The sequence below is a fragment of the Felis catus genome, chromosome X, assembly GCF_018350175.1.
Source record: "Felis catus isolate Fca126 chromosome X, F.catus_Fca126_mat1.0, whole genome shotgun sequence".
In the NCBI taxonomy this organism is placed as follows: domain Eukaryota; kingdom Metazoa; phylum Chordata; class Mammalia; order Carnivora; family Felidae; genus Felis; species Felis catus.
This window is the reverse complement of record NC_058386.1, coordinates 89002253-89019946: the sequence shown is the minus strand read 5'-3', so window position 1 is coordinate 89019946 and position 17694 is coordinate 89002253. Positions and strand designations below refer to the sequence as shown.

The window sequence follows — 17694 nt, the reverse complement described above, 5'->3', positions numbered from 1 at the left end:
TCAAGCAAAGGAATGACCCAGTGAAGCTGCCATCAGCAGAGCGAGTTGGGTAGATTTGGGGGAAGAGGAGTCCTTCCTAGTCCTCTTGAATCAGATGTCTCTTACTGATACTGATGGCAAGCCCTTGTGACACTTGGTTTTGATATTTTCTATTCCAACTTTTTTTGCAGATTATTTTATTTTTTTAATGCTTATTTATATTTGAGAGAGAAAGAGCACTGGAGGGGCAGAGAGACAGAGACAGAATCTGAAACAGGCTCCAGGTTCCCAGCTGTGTGAGCTGTCAGCACGGAGCCCCGATGCAGAGCTTGAACTAACGAGCCCTGAGATCATGACCTGAGCCAAAGTTGAACGCTTAACCGACTGAGCCACCCAGGCGCCCCTTGAAGATTTTATTTTTAAGTAATCTCTACACCCAACCTGTGTGTGGCTCAAACACACAACCCCCAGATCAAGAGTCGCATGCTCCACTGACAGAGCCAGCCAGGTGCTCTTCTATTCCAACTTGCCAATCTCCACTTTACCTTTCTCTGGAAAGTGGCAGCGATTTGTGGGAATACTGCTCATTTCTCTATTGCGGCCACTCCGCCACTTTAAATTGGACAGTTCAGCAACTACTTGTTAAATTGATTACTGCTAGGATTAGTCCTAGTCCCAGGCATTTCCTTACCATAACAATGGGTTTGTTAGAGAATGGTCCAGATTAGCCCGGCCTGTAAACAGAAGCCCATTTTAAGTTCTAAGTGTCCCCCTGGATTGGACCGTAATTATGGTCATTATGGGAAGATAGGGGCAAGAAGTTTTCGTTCCAGGAACTACAGTAGTCTGTCTCCAGCTCCCTTCTACAAGATCCTATAATGTTAAGCAATCAGCGTGGCTCCGATTACTTCATAATAGAGCTTGATACTTTCAAAGCAGAGCACAGAGTTATTTTTTAAAGATCTAAAACCATTTCCAGGGAGGAGTCATGCCAGTAACAGGCTGACATATTTAGTATCATAACTTTATAATATGTTACAAATCTTCACGGAAGCCCAGTGTCTCCTGCAAGTTTACATTCCATGAGTGTTTCACATCCCACCCATTTCTAAATAGTATGCTCTTTGAAATGACATTTTGGCCTCTACCATGAAATGTTAAATAAATCCAGGCGCTGAAGCTCTTCAGGCTGTCAGACTGAGAGAAGTTAGGACTGAGTGCTCACCACCCACAAGTCCTTTGAGGTGGAGAGGTAGCAAATGTACATCGTCTTGCCCTGCTATTTGAGATGTGTTCCTTTAGGTCGATGGTTCTTACTCTGACTGCACACCAGAATTACCTGGATGTCTTTTCAAAATGACTGGTGCCAGAAAGCCACTTCCAGAGGTTCTGGAGGTCTGCAGTGGGGCACCAGTAAAGGCATTTTCAGTAGCTTCCCAGATGCATGGAAAATGCAGCCAGGGTTAAGAACCACCTGCTTTAAGTTAATGAAACTGCAAATAAATGTTCCTTACTTTAGATTGCCATTTTTGTCTTAATATAGCTATGTTTAATCAGATTGTTTTCTTTGTAACAGTATGGATCAGCCTACTGAAGGAATGGAAATTTTAAGATTGCTGGGTTGGGGGGGTGGTGGGCAGGGAAGCCTAGAGAGGAAGGTTTGTGGTTGTGGAGCAGAGGCCCACCCTGGGCTGACAGGACAGCAACAGGAAGTGAAGTAGGGACTCAGAAAGGGAGATAAAAGGGAGCAAAGACAAAGCTCTGCACAGCAGGATTTTGCTTCTGGTTTCGGGCAAACAGGGGCAGACTCAGAGGGGGCATGCTGGGACCTCAGTGACAAGAGACCGAATGCGAGTGGGGGAGGAGGGCCCGGCAACTGAGCCTGCTGCATATGACCTCTGACAGTGTGGAGTATTCAAAGATGTGTGTGGCACTCACGTTTGGTATAGCCAGCTGTTGGCATCTGAGGCATGCCACAGCAGCGGGTGGGGTATGACAGCAGGAGTTGCAGAAGGGCAGTGACTCAAAGTAAGGTAGTCTTGTTGCCTGGTGAGAGAAGTGTCTCAGCCAGCAGAAACATGAGAAGCAGGATCCAGGGTATGAACATAAATGGACTATCAGGACTTGAAGCAAGCTGCCTGGGGTACAGGGCACCTCTCCTGTCCCATCAGAAAGTGGGAGAGCTGGGGCACCTGGGTGGCTCAGTCGTTAAGCATCTGACTTCGGCTCAGGTTGTGATCTCACAATTTGTGAGTTTGAGTCCCACATTGGGTGAGCACGGGGTCCAGGTGAGCCCCACTTCTCTCTTTCTCTGCCCCTTGTGGGATTGTCTCTCTCTCTCTGCCCTCTGTCACTTGTGCCCCCTCTCTTTCTCTCTCTCTCTCAAAAAAAGTGGGAGATCTGGTGAGAAACCAAGCCAGAGGCCAGTGAGTATGGACTGGGACAGCAGGGCAGTGAGGAAGTTTACAGCACACCAAGCACAGAATACACCAGATCAAATCTCTGGCTGATTCTCTAGCCCCTCTCATCTGGTCGGACTGAGACTGCTAAAGTATTTGTAGCTGTGATCCGTCTTGATTGGAAAGGCACTGAGCTTTCTTGTGTGACCTCAGCTGAACCTCTTCCCTATTCTGCTGGACACGAGGCTACTTCTTACACTGTGGACCCCTGGTGAACCTTCAGAAGAGGACCTTTTGTGATGTACAAAATACGGTGGCAGGGATAAAAAAAATAGTTGAGAGGTGGGTTTTGTCTGATCTGCTCACAGTAACAGTGACCACAACCCCATGTGGGGGTGGTAGTGAGGAATTGTGCTGGGGGGGGGGGGGAGGTGTGTGGAAGGGGAGAGAAAGCTAGTCTACTACTGGCTGGCATGTCACTTCTCGTTTTTTGTAAATTTATGTTTCCAATTAAGAAGTATTGCTGGCACCTTACTGGAGTCAGAAGAAATGTCTTTCTCAGAAACAGGTCTAAATTGTGCTTACACAAGACTGAGATAATGATAAAATTTACTAGTAAAGATGATAATAACAATAATGAAAGTTGAGGGGCCCTTTGGAGGAGAAACAGCAGGGGTGTTATTAGATGCTGCCATAGAGACAATGAAAGCAATCATAATACTACTTTACATGTGAACAGCTCTCTACAGTTTACAAGGTATTTGCATATAGATAATCTCATTCCATCCTCAGGATTACCCAGAAGATAGGTATTTCCTTTCAAGTTTTACAACACCTGTGGGTCTCACATAACAAGTAGGTAGATGTAGGCATTATTAACAACAAAGAATGGGGTAAATGAAGGCCCAGGGAAGGGGGGATTCAGCCTCTCCCAGATTCTCAGCTCATTTCCTTTAAGCTTCAAAAGCAATTACCAATAACCTTTGTTTCTGACGAAGTCAAAAAGGAGAGATCGATCGTAATCAAAGACTAAGTCCTCGATTTACAGTCAGGGCTCTGTACGCGGTTAGGTAGGTTGTGCCCTGCACAAGAAGATCTAGCTGAGTGGGCATGAGGGCCCAAATCCAGTTCCTTCTCTACTGAAACCACGAGCCCTGGTGGAAGTTTTGATCCAATGGCATAAAAGAGCGTCCACTCACTCAACAGGGCACAGCACCTGTTGGATGGCAATTTCCCAGAAGAGGTGCTTTTGCTAATTCTCACAAAGGCTAGCAGGAGGCCTCGCTAAAAAGCTCTTTAGAGAACTTTTCAAATGGCTATTTCAAGCCCTCCTCTCCTCTCCTCACCTTTTTGCCTATCAATGCCTGGTTGATTGTGAAATCCTTTCAATTTGGGTTTACCAGGTTGTCGAGCCCTTGGGGATTCATTTAAATCCTTTCAAATTGGGAATGCTTCATTACAATATGATATTTAGTAAATAGGACACCCAGTGGTCTTCCCTTTTTTTGTCCAAAATGAAATACCTTGTTACTATGTTACTGCCAGGGATCTGGCTAGCCTTTTCCCATCTATTGAAGATTATTGTACATAAAAAAGACAAAAAAAGAATAGCAACTTTGGTAATAGTTAATATTTACTGAGAGTTTCTTGTGTGCTAGTCATTTTGCAAGAGCTTTGTATAGACCATCTCGTTCAATTCTTGCAACATCCCTATATAGTAAGGCTAACTATTATTGAACACTCTTTATGGATGACTCTTCAGAGGGCAAAAGAGGTTAAGTAACTTGCCTAATGTCACACAGCTAGTGAATGGGAAAGCCAGGCCACATACAAGCAGGTTGGTCTAAAGCAGACCTCTCAAACCTTGGTGTTTACCAGAATCCCCTGGAGGGCTTGTTAAAACATGGATTGCAGGATTCCTTCTCCAGAGCTGCTGATTCAGGAAGGAGAGCTCGGGAAGGGCCCCAGAATTTGCATTTTTAGCCAGTTCACAGTGGTGCTGGTGCTGTTGGTCCAGGGATCATTCTTTGAGAAACACTGGTCTCATGAAAGACTTACACTCTATTGCCTCCTGTCTCCTTGAGGTATGTCCCTAAAGCATACTCACTTGAGATCCTGGGTGCCATGGAGGGTGTATAATTCAGCTCTTCCATTTTTCTTTCTTAATTTTTGGGCTCACTGATGAAATTCCTTAAAGTGCCTCAAAGGTAGCAGGTGTTGGCCTGATTTTCCTACACTAATAACAACAGTGATGCTGATAATACTATGGCCAAGAACCTTACTGTTGTTAGGGAATTTGGTATAGGATTTGGTATAGATAAATGTAAGTAAATGTAAATGGTAAAAGGACAACTTGCTTTCATGAATGGGCCTAATATCAGATAAAATGATTGAAGACCCAGTATAAGAGGAAATCTCTAAAGAGGTTTCCAACATTTAAGAGGCCTTATCTGGACAGCAGTTTGAAAACGTTGAAGAAAACATATGTTGCAAGGTGTGGAAAAATAACAACTTATCTCAAGCTGGGCGACCATTTGCAGGGTTTTATTGGGTGTGAGAAAACACGGTCTGTTGTGGGTGGAATGGCCATTAAAGGTAATGTGTGTCTCCCATCATGCAGAGCTTCTTGCACTGGTTCAACACTGGTGGCAGGTACTTAAGTGGTCTGTGGACTTAGAGACAAAAATGCGTGTCGGTGGGTGTCCTCAGCTGATACAAACGGTCACACATCGCCTAGTGCAGTGTTCTTAAGTTGTGCTTTCAAGGCCTTCTGCACTGAATCACATTGGGTGAGGGGGCAGAACTGGGAAACCTGCAGATTCCAGAGCCTCCTATGCTCTTCTTATGGATCCATTTTATAGACTGGCCTTGGAAGAAAGTGGAGAGGAAGAGGGTCTGAATGTACTTCTCTCACTGTATGGCCAGATGGCTGACTCCTGGGGGAATATGAGACTTGGGATAAATTGCAGAGTATGCTTCCCCCTCTCTCAACATTTGTTAAAACGAAATAGGTTAAAATAAATGTCAGTAATGGGAAATGTCACAAAAGGACTAAAATGAAGATAAAGAACCGTTGAAGTGGTGGGGTGTTTCTGTGGATTGGGAGCAATACTGCAGGGTCACAATGTGAATATGACTCCTAAGGACTTCTTCAACGCTAGCTAGTAGAACTATTTCCATTTCACAAGGTATGAGAGTGCACCCAGTTTCCTCCACTAAGGACTCTATAGCCAGTAATCTGTGAGAAAGAAAAAAAGTGAACGTTGCCTTTTGAGAAACATAGATCCTCTATCTCAAGGAAATATCAGACAGAATATTTCAATATGAGAATTTCAATTTCCTTCCTCAAAAGGAAGAGTTGAGCAACTTAGTAATTGGCTTTTCCTGGAGTTTCATAATGTTTCTTTCTGCTATTGTTGAAGGTGAAAGAGATGATTGATCCTGGACAGCCTGCCATAATGGATACTACTGTATGAAGACATAGCTGCTGGATGTCTTTCTAAAAAATGTTTATGTATTTATTTTGAGAGGGACAAAGACAGAGATGGAGAGAGGGAGAGAGAGCGAGAGAGCAAGTGCATGTTCACACGGCGGGGGGGGGGAGGGAGGGGCAGAGAGACAGGGAGAGAGAAAATGTCATGCAGGCTCCATGCTGTCAGTGCAGAGCCCGATGCAGGGCTTGATCTCACAAGTTGTGAGATCAGGACCTGAGCCAAAATCAAGAGTTGGATGCTTAACCAATTGAGCCACACAGGGGCCCCATAGCTGCTAGATGGCTTGAGTGGGGCTCAGGAAGCTCAGAGAAAGTGCTAAGATTATATCTTAGTGAGATGGTATCTCAGGTGGATGTATCTCCTGGTCCTTGTGTTGGCTATCGAGTGGCTGACTGTTAACAATCAGGATGGAAACTTACAAATTAGCATTATTCAGTGATCACTCATTGGCCCAGGCCTTGTCTAGGATTTAAGGTTTCTGTCTACTAATCCTTTCCTGACAACAACTTACAGGTAAAACCCCATTTTAATGAATATAATTTTGAGATAATAAAACTATTTAGTAAAACCATCATGTAGAACAGATGCATCCACAAATCCCTTTCACAAAGCACTCAATCCATTAAATTAAATTGCTGTTGTTTGAATTCAGTATTGATGCTTTCTACTTTAGTCATGTTCAATGGCAAGGTCTTGCCATGCAACAAATGGAGGAGTCTGTGATCATACCTTCTCAAGGATTCCATTTTCTCCTCTGGAGAATAATGGGGGAATAAGAGGAAGTAGTAGGTCTCAAAGAGTCTTTCCAGCTATAAAAATTCTGACTCTTTGTCTGAAGTGTCCTTAGTGTGCCAATGGAAAAAAAAATCACAACAAGAGATTAAGGTAGAGGGTAAGGTCTTGAGCATAGTTAATGACTCTAAGCATTAAGGACAAGTATGGTAGAATTTACTTGCCCAGCAAATATCACTTCAAATCCTTCCTCCATACTAACAATCCAAATATGTCCATGCCTCACACCTCAAGGAACCCACAAATGATATCCAAGGGTACAAACTTTCTGAATTTTTCAGGCGTTCGTTTAAACAATGTTCTTTGGGTTCATCATATGTACCGGGATACAGAGATAAATAAGACACAGTCCTTGACCTCAAGGAGCTCACAGTTTCATAGTAGAGGTTGACATAAATAAATAAGGGCAATAAATCTTGTAAGTGCCATGGTAGAAGTCAGTTCAGGGTATGACGGGGCTCTCCACCAGTGTGAGAAGTCAGTGTCCTGGAAAAAAATTCTGTCAGATGGAGATTTGTGTGCAGGAAGCTTATTGTGGGAATGCTTTCAAGACCAACATTTGTGAGGGAGAGAAAGCAGTAGAATGAGGCAGAGAGAGGAACTGAATGGTCATGTCATCACAACAAAGGCCTCAGCCAGTCCCAGTGGGAACTCTGGAGCTGGAATGGCCCTTCAGAGTTGTCCAGAATTGAGATGAGGAAGGAGTTTTAGCCTCTATGCCCCCATGTTGACCAGTTATTGGATACAGGCTGATGCAGGGAGAGGGGTACAATGTGATAATAATAGTTTGACAGCCAGCTTGTCAGGGGGAAAGTAGTCCTGATTGGTAACATTTGCTGATTTCCATGGAGTGATTTCAATAATCACTCCCACCATGCTCAATTTCAAGCTACCAGTCTGAAACGAACTGGTGCACAAAACCCCCCAAAATTTAACCACAGGCTCTTGGGAACTAGCACAAGCCAGCTCTAGCACACTTCTGAGAAGGTGTGACCTTGTGAGAGGTGGCTCTCATCAGCTAAGGGCAATTCTCAGAGAGATGTTAGCTATCATCTTCTAACCCCCACCCCCAGCAGCTAGGAGAACCAGTGCTTCAGTCATGAAGGGTGCATCTGGGTGGTACACCACAGCACCCAATGCACATGATGTATGTTATAGTATTTGCTGTATTTCAACCAAAACAAGTCACTTAATTCCATTTAACACATTCCATCTAGTGAAGTAATGCTACTATTCTTTGAAATACAGCAAATGAAATTTTATCTCTTTTGGTAATCTTGGCCAAGTCACCTAATCTCTGTTTTTGTAGAAGAAAGATGCTAATACTGAGTAACTTGCTAAGGATACTGGTGGATGAATTGGCCAACTACTTAAAGGGCCTCACTTAACTCATTTTCCCCCCTCAATGAGTTTGTTAGTGGACTAATCTGACCAAACGGATTCACATTTAACGGTGTAGCCAAATTTAGGGAGTTAGATGTCTTTGGTTCTAGTTTGTCCTTCTAAATCCAGCTCTTGCCTTGTCAAGCCTCTTTCGCACTCCATTTCCCCATTATGCAACGTGTGGTTATGAACGAAGGAGGCTGAATTCCTAGTGTGGCTCATGAACTCGCTCCAAAGATATCCCAGAGTATTGGAAGGAAGATGTGAGCATCATAATACATGTAAAACCTCTTAGGGACATTGTATTGAGGGAACTAATGCTCATTTGAAAACTCAGGTTACTGTGTGTGTGTGTGTGTGTGTGTGTGTGTGTGTGTGTGATTTAAATCATCTTCAGAACTTGCTAGTTACACCTTAAAACACTGAAAGGTATCAGCTGTAGGTCAAATGGGAAAATTTCTGGGGGTATTTAACCAGTGTAAAAAAGATTTCTGAAAATAGATGATGAAACATATAAATGCAAAAACCAGTCACTGAATGTAGTTAAGCATACTCAGTTCCTGAGATTAAAGGTTCCGTGTAAGCACGTATAATTAATATTTACCAATAGCAATAGGACCTTGGCCCTTTCTGCAAAGAGCTCTGAATACTTGCCAGGCATTATCTAATTAAACTACTCAACGCACCTGTGAAATGCTTTGGACTCTGCATTTTAAAGATGTGCGCACTGAAGCACAAGTGGGCTTAAACTAAACTCATTTAGCATGCCAAGGGCGAAATTGGATAGAAGGCTTTCAGTCTCATGATCTTGCTTGCCATTCTTCAACCGTGGCTGCCTCTAATCCACTCTATTCTAGCATAGCTCTGCCAAACAACATAGCTTCATAAGTCAGGGGAGAATTAAAGAAGAGTGCAAAGTAATTCCAATTATAGGGAAGTTAGATTTTTAAAACTTGAGCCTATCACCCACAATATTATTATCATTTACAGGAGAGTGTGAGTTAGTGCCATTCACTGCCTATACTGGTCATAGTAAGGGTGGAAACAGTTGTGCGAAATCTATTGGAATGTATGTTTGCCAGAGCTGGGCAATAAACAGCAACAGTGGCTATGAGAGTCTCTCCTATCCTCTCCCTCTAGCCTTCTTATTCTTAGGTATAATAATAGCTGCGATTTTTTGAGTGTCATGTGCCAAGCCTATTATACGAATTGCCCTTCAATCATCACTACCACCCCATAAAGTACATATTTTTGATCTCCATTTTATAAATGAGGCAGGGAGAGAGGTAAAGCGATTTAGCTAAGGGTAGACAGCTAACAATAACTAGTGATGTTAAGGTATAAGCCTGAGTCTTCCGATCCCATAGCCTCTTCATTATGCTACCTCTCATTTGCTATAGTTGTTCTTGTTCCTGTCTAGTATTGGGCTCTGCAGGCTGTAGACATATCTGTATTGTCCCTATGCCTAATCCAGAGTCCCTGAACAAAGCCTTAGCTCAGGGCTTCAACATCTTGATCATCTTAGAGGCATACGATAAAAATAATTTAGCAATTGGTTGTAACACATTTATTTATTTCCCCTGGTCTGTGGTTTTTGGAAGTGTATTTTACTAACCTATTACTGCCATAACCTCCCTGCTTTGTTGGTTTCAGTAATCATCATGTGTATGCATTCGGCCTTGATTGGGGGAGAGACTCAGATGCATCTCTTGGAATGGGCTCATGATCTGAAAATGACTGATGGAACCTATGTCTTTGTTCCTTATGATGCCCTGCTCTACAGTTTACCTTATAAGCATACACCCTACCAGGTCCTGAGGAACAACCCAAAACTCCGGGAAGCCTATGATGCTGTGTTGACCATTACAGTGGAGTCCCAAGAAAAAACCTTCTACCAAGCCTATACTGAGGCAGCAGCTACACATGAAGTTCCTGAGAAGCTGGACTCAGATCAAGTAAGTGCAGATTCACAAGTTATAAGCAGAGGCCCTTAAAAATCGGGAAGGTAAATATTGTTTCTATCAAGAGCCTCTATTCCATAGGAAGCTCCATCAAGAACAAGCAGCCACACACAAAGTAAAAACATCTTTTGTTTGCAGAAAACATTTATAAAACAAAGACACAATGCTGGAGAATATTTTTTATTGTCACACCGCCCACAATGACAGCATGCAACTATGAAGAATAAAGAAAATATACTTCAAAACAGGGAAACAAAGCTTTCATATATACTAGTGCTGTTCAAGGGGGCTAGAGAGAAGAAGTCTTATTTCTGACCCAAGTTCAACTATTTTGAATAGTTTTGAATCTATTCAAAGTAAGACAAGACAGCTGGTATAATCAGACTCTACTAAGTTTATTACTGATAGAACTGGTATTTGAGAATGTGGCTTCTGTCTTCTTGGAAGAATTTGAGCTTCCCAATACAGAATCTGAGGATTACCCAGACTTTTCCATCTAGTCACCAGCATTGCAGGACCACCACATATTCCTGCACCACGAGGGCATGCTTTCTGTAAAATGTACAGCCTGGAGGAGCATGGTGAGTGTTTCCTATAGGTAGCTGGCTCCCAAGAGACAGAAACTAGGACAGGCTGGGCTACACATGCTTAGTTCTCCTTTCAAATTAACCAGTCAGATTAAGTCACTCCTCCTTTGTGGGAAGGAATGAGTAAGGGTTAAAGAGAGGTCAGGTGTTTTTTTTCTTTTTTTCTTTTTTTCTTTTTTCTAGCAGAGCTATCTCTGTATGAAAGGAATTATTTGGATTGGGGAAGAATTCATCCTTTCTAATATGCAAGGCATAATATTTACACATGTATAAATGAATATATGTATAAAAATATTTCATGTTCAAATCACAAACACTTAAGAGCTAGAAGAAGGTAAAGAAGTGGAGAGGGGACTGGGGTGCCTGGGTGGCTCAGTCAGTTAAGCATCCGACTCTTGCTTTTGGCTCAGGTCATGATCTCAAGCCCCTCATTGGGTTCTGACAGCACAGAGCCTGCTTGAGATACTCTCTCTCTCCCTCTCTCTCTCCCTCTCTCTCGGCCCCTCCACTGCTTGTGTGTGATCTCTCTCTCAAAATAAATAAATAAACTTAAAATCTCAAAAAAAAAAAAGGAAGTGCACAGGGGAAGAAAGCGAAAGGAATGGGGAGCAAAAACAAAAGCAAAGAAGAAACATACAAAGAAGACAAGGAATATGAGAAGATGGGGAGGCCAAAGCTATCACTTAGATTTGAAAAAATACAGAGGGTTGTTATAGGTTGGAGGCCAGATGTAAGAGAAGGTAGTTATTTTCAGAAGTATTTAGAAGAAAACATAAGTAGGATTAAAAGTTCTAGCATTGGCTAGTATACTGTATCAGTTACAAAGCTTCTGGCTGCAAGAAATAGACTGTTCAACACAAAATGGCCAGTAATATTTTTTTTCAAAATTTGAAGCTATGGGAGCTCAAGAGTCAGTTAATTCATCAGTTCAATGATGTTATCAATGAACCAGGCTCTACTCATCCTTCCTCTTTATGAGCTATAGAGTGCTATCTTGACACCATGATTTGGTTGGTCTCATGGTCCCATGATGGCTGCCACAGTTCCAGGCATCACTTATTATAGGTGGAACTGTCTACAGATAAAAATGGGGAATGTTCCTTTCTTGTGCCTCTAAGAGTGAGGAAATCTTTCCCAGAAGCTCCTCATGCAGACTCCTCTCCATACTTTCCTGATCATATTCGTGCCTCATATGCATACCTAAGTCAATAATTTAGAAAGAGGAACAAGACCATCATGATTGACCCTATGGCTGCCAGAAAAATGTGAACAGAATTGAGATTCTGTTAGTAGGGAAGAAGGCTGTCAGGTAGGCATCTGATTGTGTCTAACACTCACATTCTCCATGATATTCTCCTTTTTATCCACCCCTTTTCTTTATCCTGTGGACTGCTTGTCTCTCTGAACAAATGATTTAGATAAAATTTAGGTTTAGTTTAAGTATTGATAACGAAGATGTTGCCAATTTTTGTTCTAATAAAATAAAGTAGTGGAGATATTAACAGTACTGATTTTCAACTTTATTGCTACTGATATGTTTATAATAAATATTTCTTTTAGGAGACACATGTATTTAAAAACAAATGGTCAGTTTGGTCAAGAATTGCAAGAATCCCTCAAATTGCTAAGAATGGTTGCCCAAACCATTTGTTTGGTATATTTATCAACAAGCAACGAGATGGTGAATTTTTTTCTTAATTTTTAAAAATGTTTTATTTATTTATTTATTTATTTATTTATTCCCATTTTTTAAAAATTTTATTTTTTTAAAATTTACATCCAAGTTAGTTAGCATATAGTGCAACAATGATTTCAGGAGTAGATTCCTTAATGCCCCTTACCTATTTAGCCCATTCCCCCTCCCACAACCCCTCCAGTAACCCTCTGTTTGTTCTCCATATTTAAGAGTCTCTTACGTTTTGTCCCCCTCCCTGTTTTTATATTATTTTTGTATCCCTTCCCTTATGTTCATCTGTTTTGTTTCTTAAAGTCCTCATATGAGTGAAGTCATATGATATTTTTCTTTCTCTGACTATATGTTTGAGAGAGAAGAGAGAGAGAGAGAGAGAGAGAGCAAGCAGGGGGGCAGAGAGAGGGAGACACAGAATCTGAAGTAGGCTCCAGGCTCCGAGCTGTCAGCACAGACCCCAACGTGGGGCTTGAACTCAAGAACTATGAGATCATGACCTAGGCCAAAGTCAGATGCTTAACCGACTGAGCCATCCAGGTGCCCTGAAATGGTGAATTTTTATACTTTTTAACCAATGGTATGGCACCACATAGATACAGACTGTCTTTTTAATTTAATCACAAAATTGAGGGAAGGCGAAAGGTGTGTGTGTGTGTGTGTGTGTGTGCATTGTACATGTATATGAACAGATATTTTGATACAAAAACTCAGATCTTCTTCTCTTAATATTTGATCCAATATCTTTGGGGTTGTGGAAAGCATAAGATAATTAAGGCAAAAAAAAAAAGAGACACCATTATCTTGGTTGCTAGGCAGCCTCTACTCTGCTTTAGACAAGAAAATAAAGAGAGCTAGAACAAAGAATCTAGATCTTACAAAACAGCTTGTTTTGAATCTAGATCTTATCTAACAGATTGTTTTGGATGCGTTTCCACCCCCACCTTGCAGGTGCCTATGCTATACCTTCATAACCAAAGATTGATAGAAGGATGAGACAATTATCTTCACATTTCTGATAAACAAAATCTCCTTTTCCTTAAATTATTTTCCTAAATTTTTGAAGGCAGCTGGTATAGCAGAAAGAGCATATGATAAGGAGTTAGACAAACATGGGTTTGAATCCCAGCTCTCACTCCTGCTAGCTGTGTGTCCTTGGGCAAATTACTTACACTTTTTTGAGTCTCAGTTTTCCCATCTGTAAAATGGGTTAGTGATCTACATCTTCTAAGATTATTGCAAAGATTAAACAAAGTCACACTTGTAAAGTAACTATCTAAATGTCTGGCTCACAGCTACCTTCCTTTCCACTTTTTCTTCCCTGGGGCCAGAATGACCTTATTAATTCATGGTGATTTATTATCCAAGTTATAATCTGACTTGAGCTCCTTCTCAATATTCTCAGCTTTCGAGATGATTTTTGCTTTCAATTTTCTTAGATCAAATTATGTAGTTCATTGTTTGCTTGTCCCTGGCTCCTGTTATTTTTCCTGTGTTCACTCAACAGATCAACAATTATTTACTGTGCACCTGCCATGTCATGCACTATGTTGAACTCCGAGATAGAATAGTAAGCAAGATTTTTGTTCGTGGTGTGTTGGAGCCAGTTTACAAAAGCTGACTTTGTGCATCTTTTCCCAATTCTCTTTTAAGTGACATCATGTTGATAGCTAGAAATCAGGCACTGGGAATATTTACACCACAGAAATAGGTAAATGATAAAAGAATATTTTTTTACTTCTCATAGAGTTAAACATTTACTAGTCCATCACTTATTCCTGATCTTAGGGGGCTTAAATTCTTGTGAAAAAGACAGTTAGGAAATGAATAAACAAATATATGAAAAACATGGCTGTATTTCTCTCTTGCCAATAACTTCCAGTGGAACTGAAATTTCTATGGATGGACTATATTGCCTATAGCAGGTTTGCAATCTCTTTAATTTATGCCCTTACTTCTTTAAAAAGTAAAAACAAAGACTGTCAAAGTGGTATGTGCACATAGTTTTAAAGGTCAAGAAATCCTAAAAAGTTTGTGTCAACAACGAAGCAGTCCCTAGGCCTCCCTCCCACCTTTCATCAGGAACAACCACTTTCTTGTCTTTTTGCTCTTTATTCTGGTATTTACCTCTGGGTTGTTGACTTTCTGTTACAGTTGAGGAGTTTTAGCTCTTATATACTTCCTTACCCTCCTTCGAACTTTCAATATAATTCTGTCACAATTTTTAGTTAAATTCATATTTGGTATTTCTAATATTATACCTATCGAAGTATCATTCGTTGCTGATCCATGTAGTATGCTAGGTAACCATTCATTTCACATGTAACTTTTGATTTTTACTGAGGTTAATAATTGCTTTATTCTTTTTTTTTTAATTTTTTTTAACGTTTATTTATTTTTGAGACAGAGAGACACAGAGCATGAATGCGGGAGGGTCAGAGAGAGAGAGGGAGACACAGAATCTGAAACAGGCTCCAGGCTCTGCACTGTCAGCACAGAACCTGACGCGGGGCTCGAACTCACGGACATGAGATCATGACCTGGGCCGAAGTCCGACGCTTAACCGACTGAGCCACCCAGGTGCCCCAATAATTGCTTTATTCTTAAATTTGTTTACCTTAATTTGAATTTGAAAGTCTTTCCACACTGGCTGATAAAGCTGTAGAATTCTTGCAGAACAAATTTTATATATCGTAAAACCCCTTATCAATTTCATTTGTTTTTTTCTGAGGCTCTCTGTCTTCCTGTTCCGATCTAAACTTACTGTTCCCTAAAGCTTCTGCACAACTATTATGCTAAGATCTCCCTTTTCATCACCCTGGAAGGTCCCTTTCTCCTTTTTTTTCTGTACTGCACCACTATTTCATGAATCTCGGGACTCCCTTTTTTTTTTTTTTTTGTTTACTCTCTTGTTTTGGTGGAGCACATTCTCTAGTGAGGAAGGTACACAGAAGGTAAATTTTTGAAATTTTGCATGTCTGAAAGTCATTATTCCAACCTCATTATTGATTGATAGTTTGAGTATATAAATTTAGTTAAAAAATCATTTTCCCTGGGGTGCCTGGCTGGCTCAGTTGGAGAAACATGTGACTCTTGATCTTGGGGTCATGAGTTTGAGCCTCTCATTGGGTGTAGAGATTACTTTAAATAAATACATAAAATCAAATAAATCATTATTCCTTAGCACTTTAAAGACATGGCACTTTGTCTTCTAATTTCCGTTGTTGGCATTGATAACTCCAATGCCATTGTTATTACTGAATCTTTGATGCAACCTGTTTTTGCTCCTCCTCATCTCCCCCAGAAGCTTTAAAGATTATCTCTTTATTCCTGATGTTATGAAATTTCATGATGATATTTGGATCTTTGACATATATTATGCAATATCTATTGTGAGGCCTTTAAATCTCATTCCACATGAGAAATTTTTGTATATTATTTATTTGATAATTTCCTTAACAACATTGTCTTTGTTCTCTCTGGAAACACTATTAGTTGTTTATAAGATTGTCTGGGTTGATTTTTTAATTGTCTGATTATTTCTCTTGTATCATCCATTGTTTTGTTGTTAGTTATGCTTCTTAAAAGAGTGCCTCAACTTTGCGTTCTCTTTTGCTGATTAAAAAAAAAACTTTTTGCTATCAAACTGTTAATTTGCAAGCGTTGATCCTTGTTGATTGATTATTCTATTTTCATGGCATCCTGCTTTTGTTTTGTAAATATAGTATTTTGTCTTATTTCTTGTCAGATACTCATTGTACTTTCTTTGAAGTTTTTTTTTCCTGTTTTCTGTGTTTTTCTTCACTTCTAATTTTTCATGCTTCTTTGTTTTGGTCTTTCTATTTCATGTTGGAAGCTTTCCTTAATTCTCTGGCGATCTTGGCTGTCCATATTTAAGAATGAAGCTCTAGGGGCGCCTGGGTTGTGCTCTCAGACAGCAGGCAAACTGCCAGTGTCAAACTCAGCCTTCCTACCCAAGTAGGCTTTAGCACCAGAAAGGGCTTCCTTTGGGCCATATGATGGGTAACATTGTGTTCCAAACACTGCAGGGGAAAGACAACAAATTTCTACTTGAATGCTTGCTTTTTGCCACCTAAAAACCAACAAATGGAAGACTGGGAGAAAACTCTAACAGGAGTACAGTAGTCTCTTTATCTGGTTATGAAGCTAAGTGCCTTCTTAACAAATTCTAAGCAAAGATATGGAGTCTACTTCTAGCCTCTTCATCCTTATTTTCCACATGGTGGCAGTTCTTGGAAAGAGATCTCTACTTCTCCTGAATGTCACATTATCCTTTAGAATTCCAGAAGCACTTCAGATCTTCAAAACTCTTAATAAGCAATGATTTTTATAATTATTTTTAAAAGCAGTGATACTTAAATTTTTATATTTTAAAAACATGCTCGGGGCACCTGGGTGGCTCAGTCGGTCGAGTGTTCAACTTCGGCTCAGGTCATGATCTTGCTTCATGAGTTTGAGCCCCACGTTGGGCTCTGTGCTGACAGCTCAGAGCCTGGAGTCTGCTTCAGATTCTGTGTTTCCCTCTCTCTCTGACCCTCCCCTGCTCAAGCTCTGTTTCTCTCTCTCTCCCTCTCAAAAATTAATAAACATTGAAAAAGATTAAAAAAATATTGAAGCTCTAAACAACAGATTTGAAGTTGTATGTACATTACATGTTTGTTGGCCAATGGGCTTCAGCGTAGGGAAATTGGCTACCCAGCTGGGGTTGTTTGTCAATATATGTAGATCTTGCCTCTTGGGGTACACTTTTTTTCACAGAAGAATACTCCAGTCACCTTGGGAGTCATAATCCTGGCTGTCTCTATTCTAGGAGTCATGTTAGGGGAAGGAGACTGGGACTCTCATTATTAAGTATAAAGACATAACTTTATCATTCCTTTTGGTGGCCCATGTAATGTCTACCTTCCTTTGGAATAAATGTCCCAGTTCTGGAGCTGCTCTGAATCAATTTAACATGTTTTCTGCAGGAATCTGGCTTTCCTCAATAGAAGTGGGGATGGTGGATGTCGAACTACTTCTTATACAGCTATTCACACAGCTATCCCTCCTTTAGAGTTCTGCCTCACTCCCAATTCTATAGTACTTGGTGCCTCTAATTCCTAAGCCTTTCTGGGACTCTCAGGGGGAAAATCTGCTTGTTGCTTACCGATATTGCCCTCTTCAGGTACTCAGGTTTAATCGCCCTCTACTCTGCTAAATCAGTTACCACTTTCTGTCTTCATATTCTGTGGTTTGGAGTTACTGATGACTCCTATTACTAACAAATATGGAGGGTTACTGTTTCTGTTCCTTGTCCTCCTTGTTTGGGAGTGATATTTGGGAGGAGGAAGAGAGTGAAGAAAAAAAATCTTGATTTCAGTATCTGTAATCAGGAAGTCATGAAAGATAAAA

General features: G+C 40.8%; 1 protein-coding gene across 3 annotated transcripts in view; it reads left to right on the top strand.

The window, feature by feature from the left end:
* The window catches only part of GUCY2F (guanylate cyclase 2F, retinal), a 112537-nt gene that overhangs the window by 11786 nt on the left and 83057 nt on the right, over positions 1-17694 (top strand). For all 3 annotated transcript variants that reach the window (XM_006943916.4, XM_019824153.3, XM_019824152.3), the window contains exon 3: positions 9701-10002. In XM_006943916.4, coding sequence (XP_006943978.1) covers positions 9701-10002 — 302 coding nt within the window. The remainder of the gene's footprint in view (positions 1-9700; positions 10003-17694) is intronic.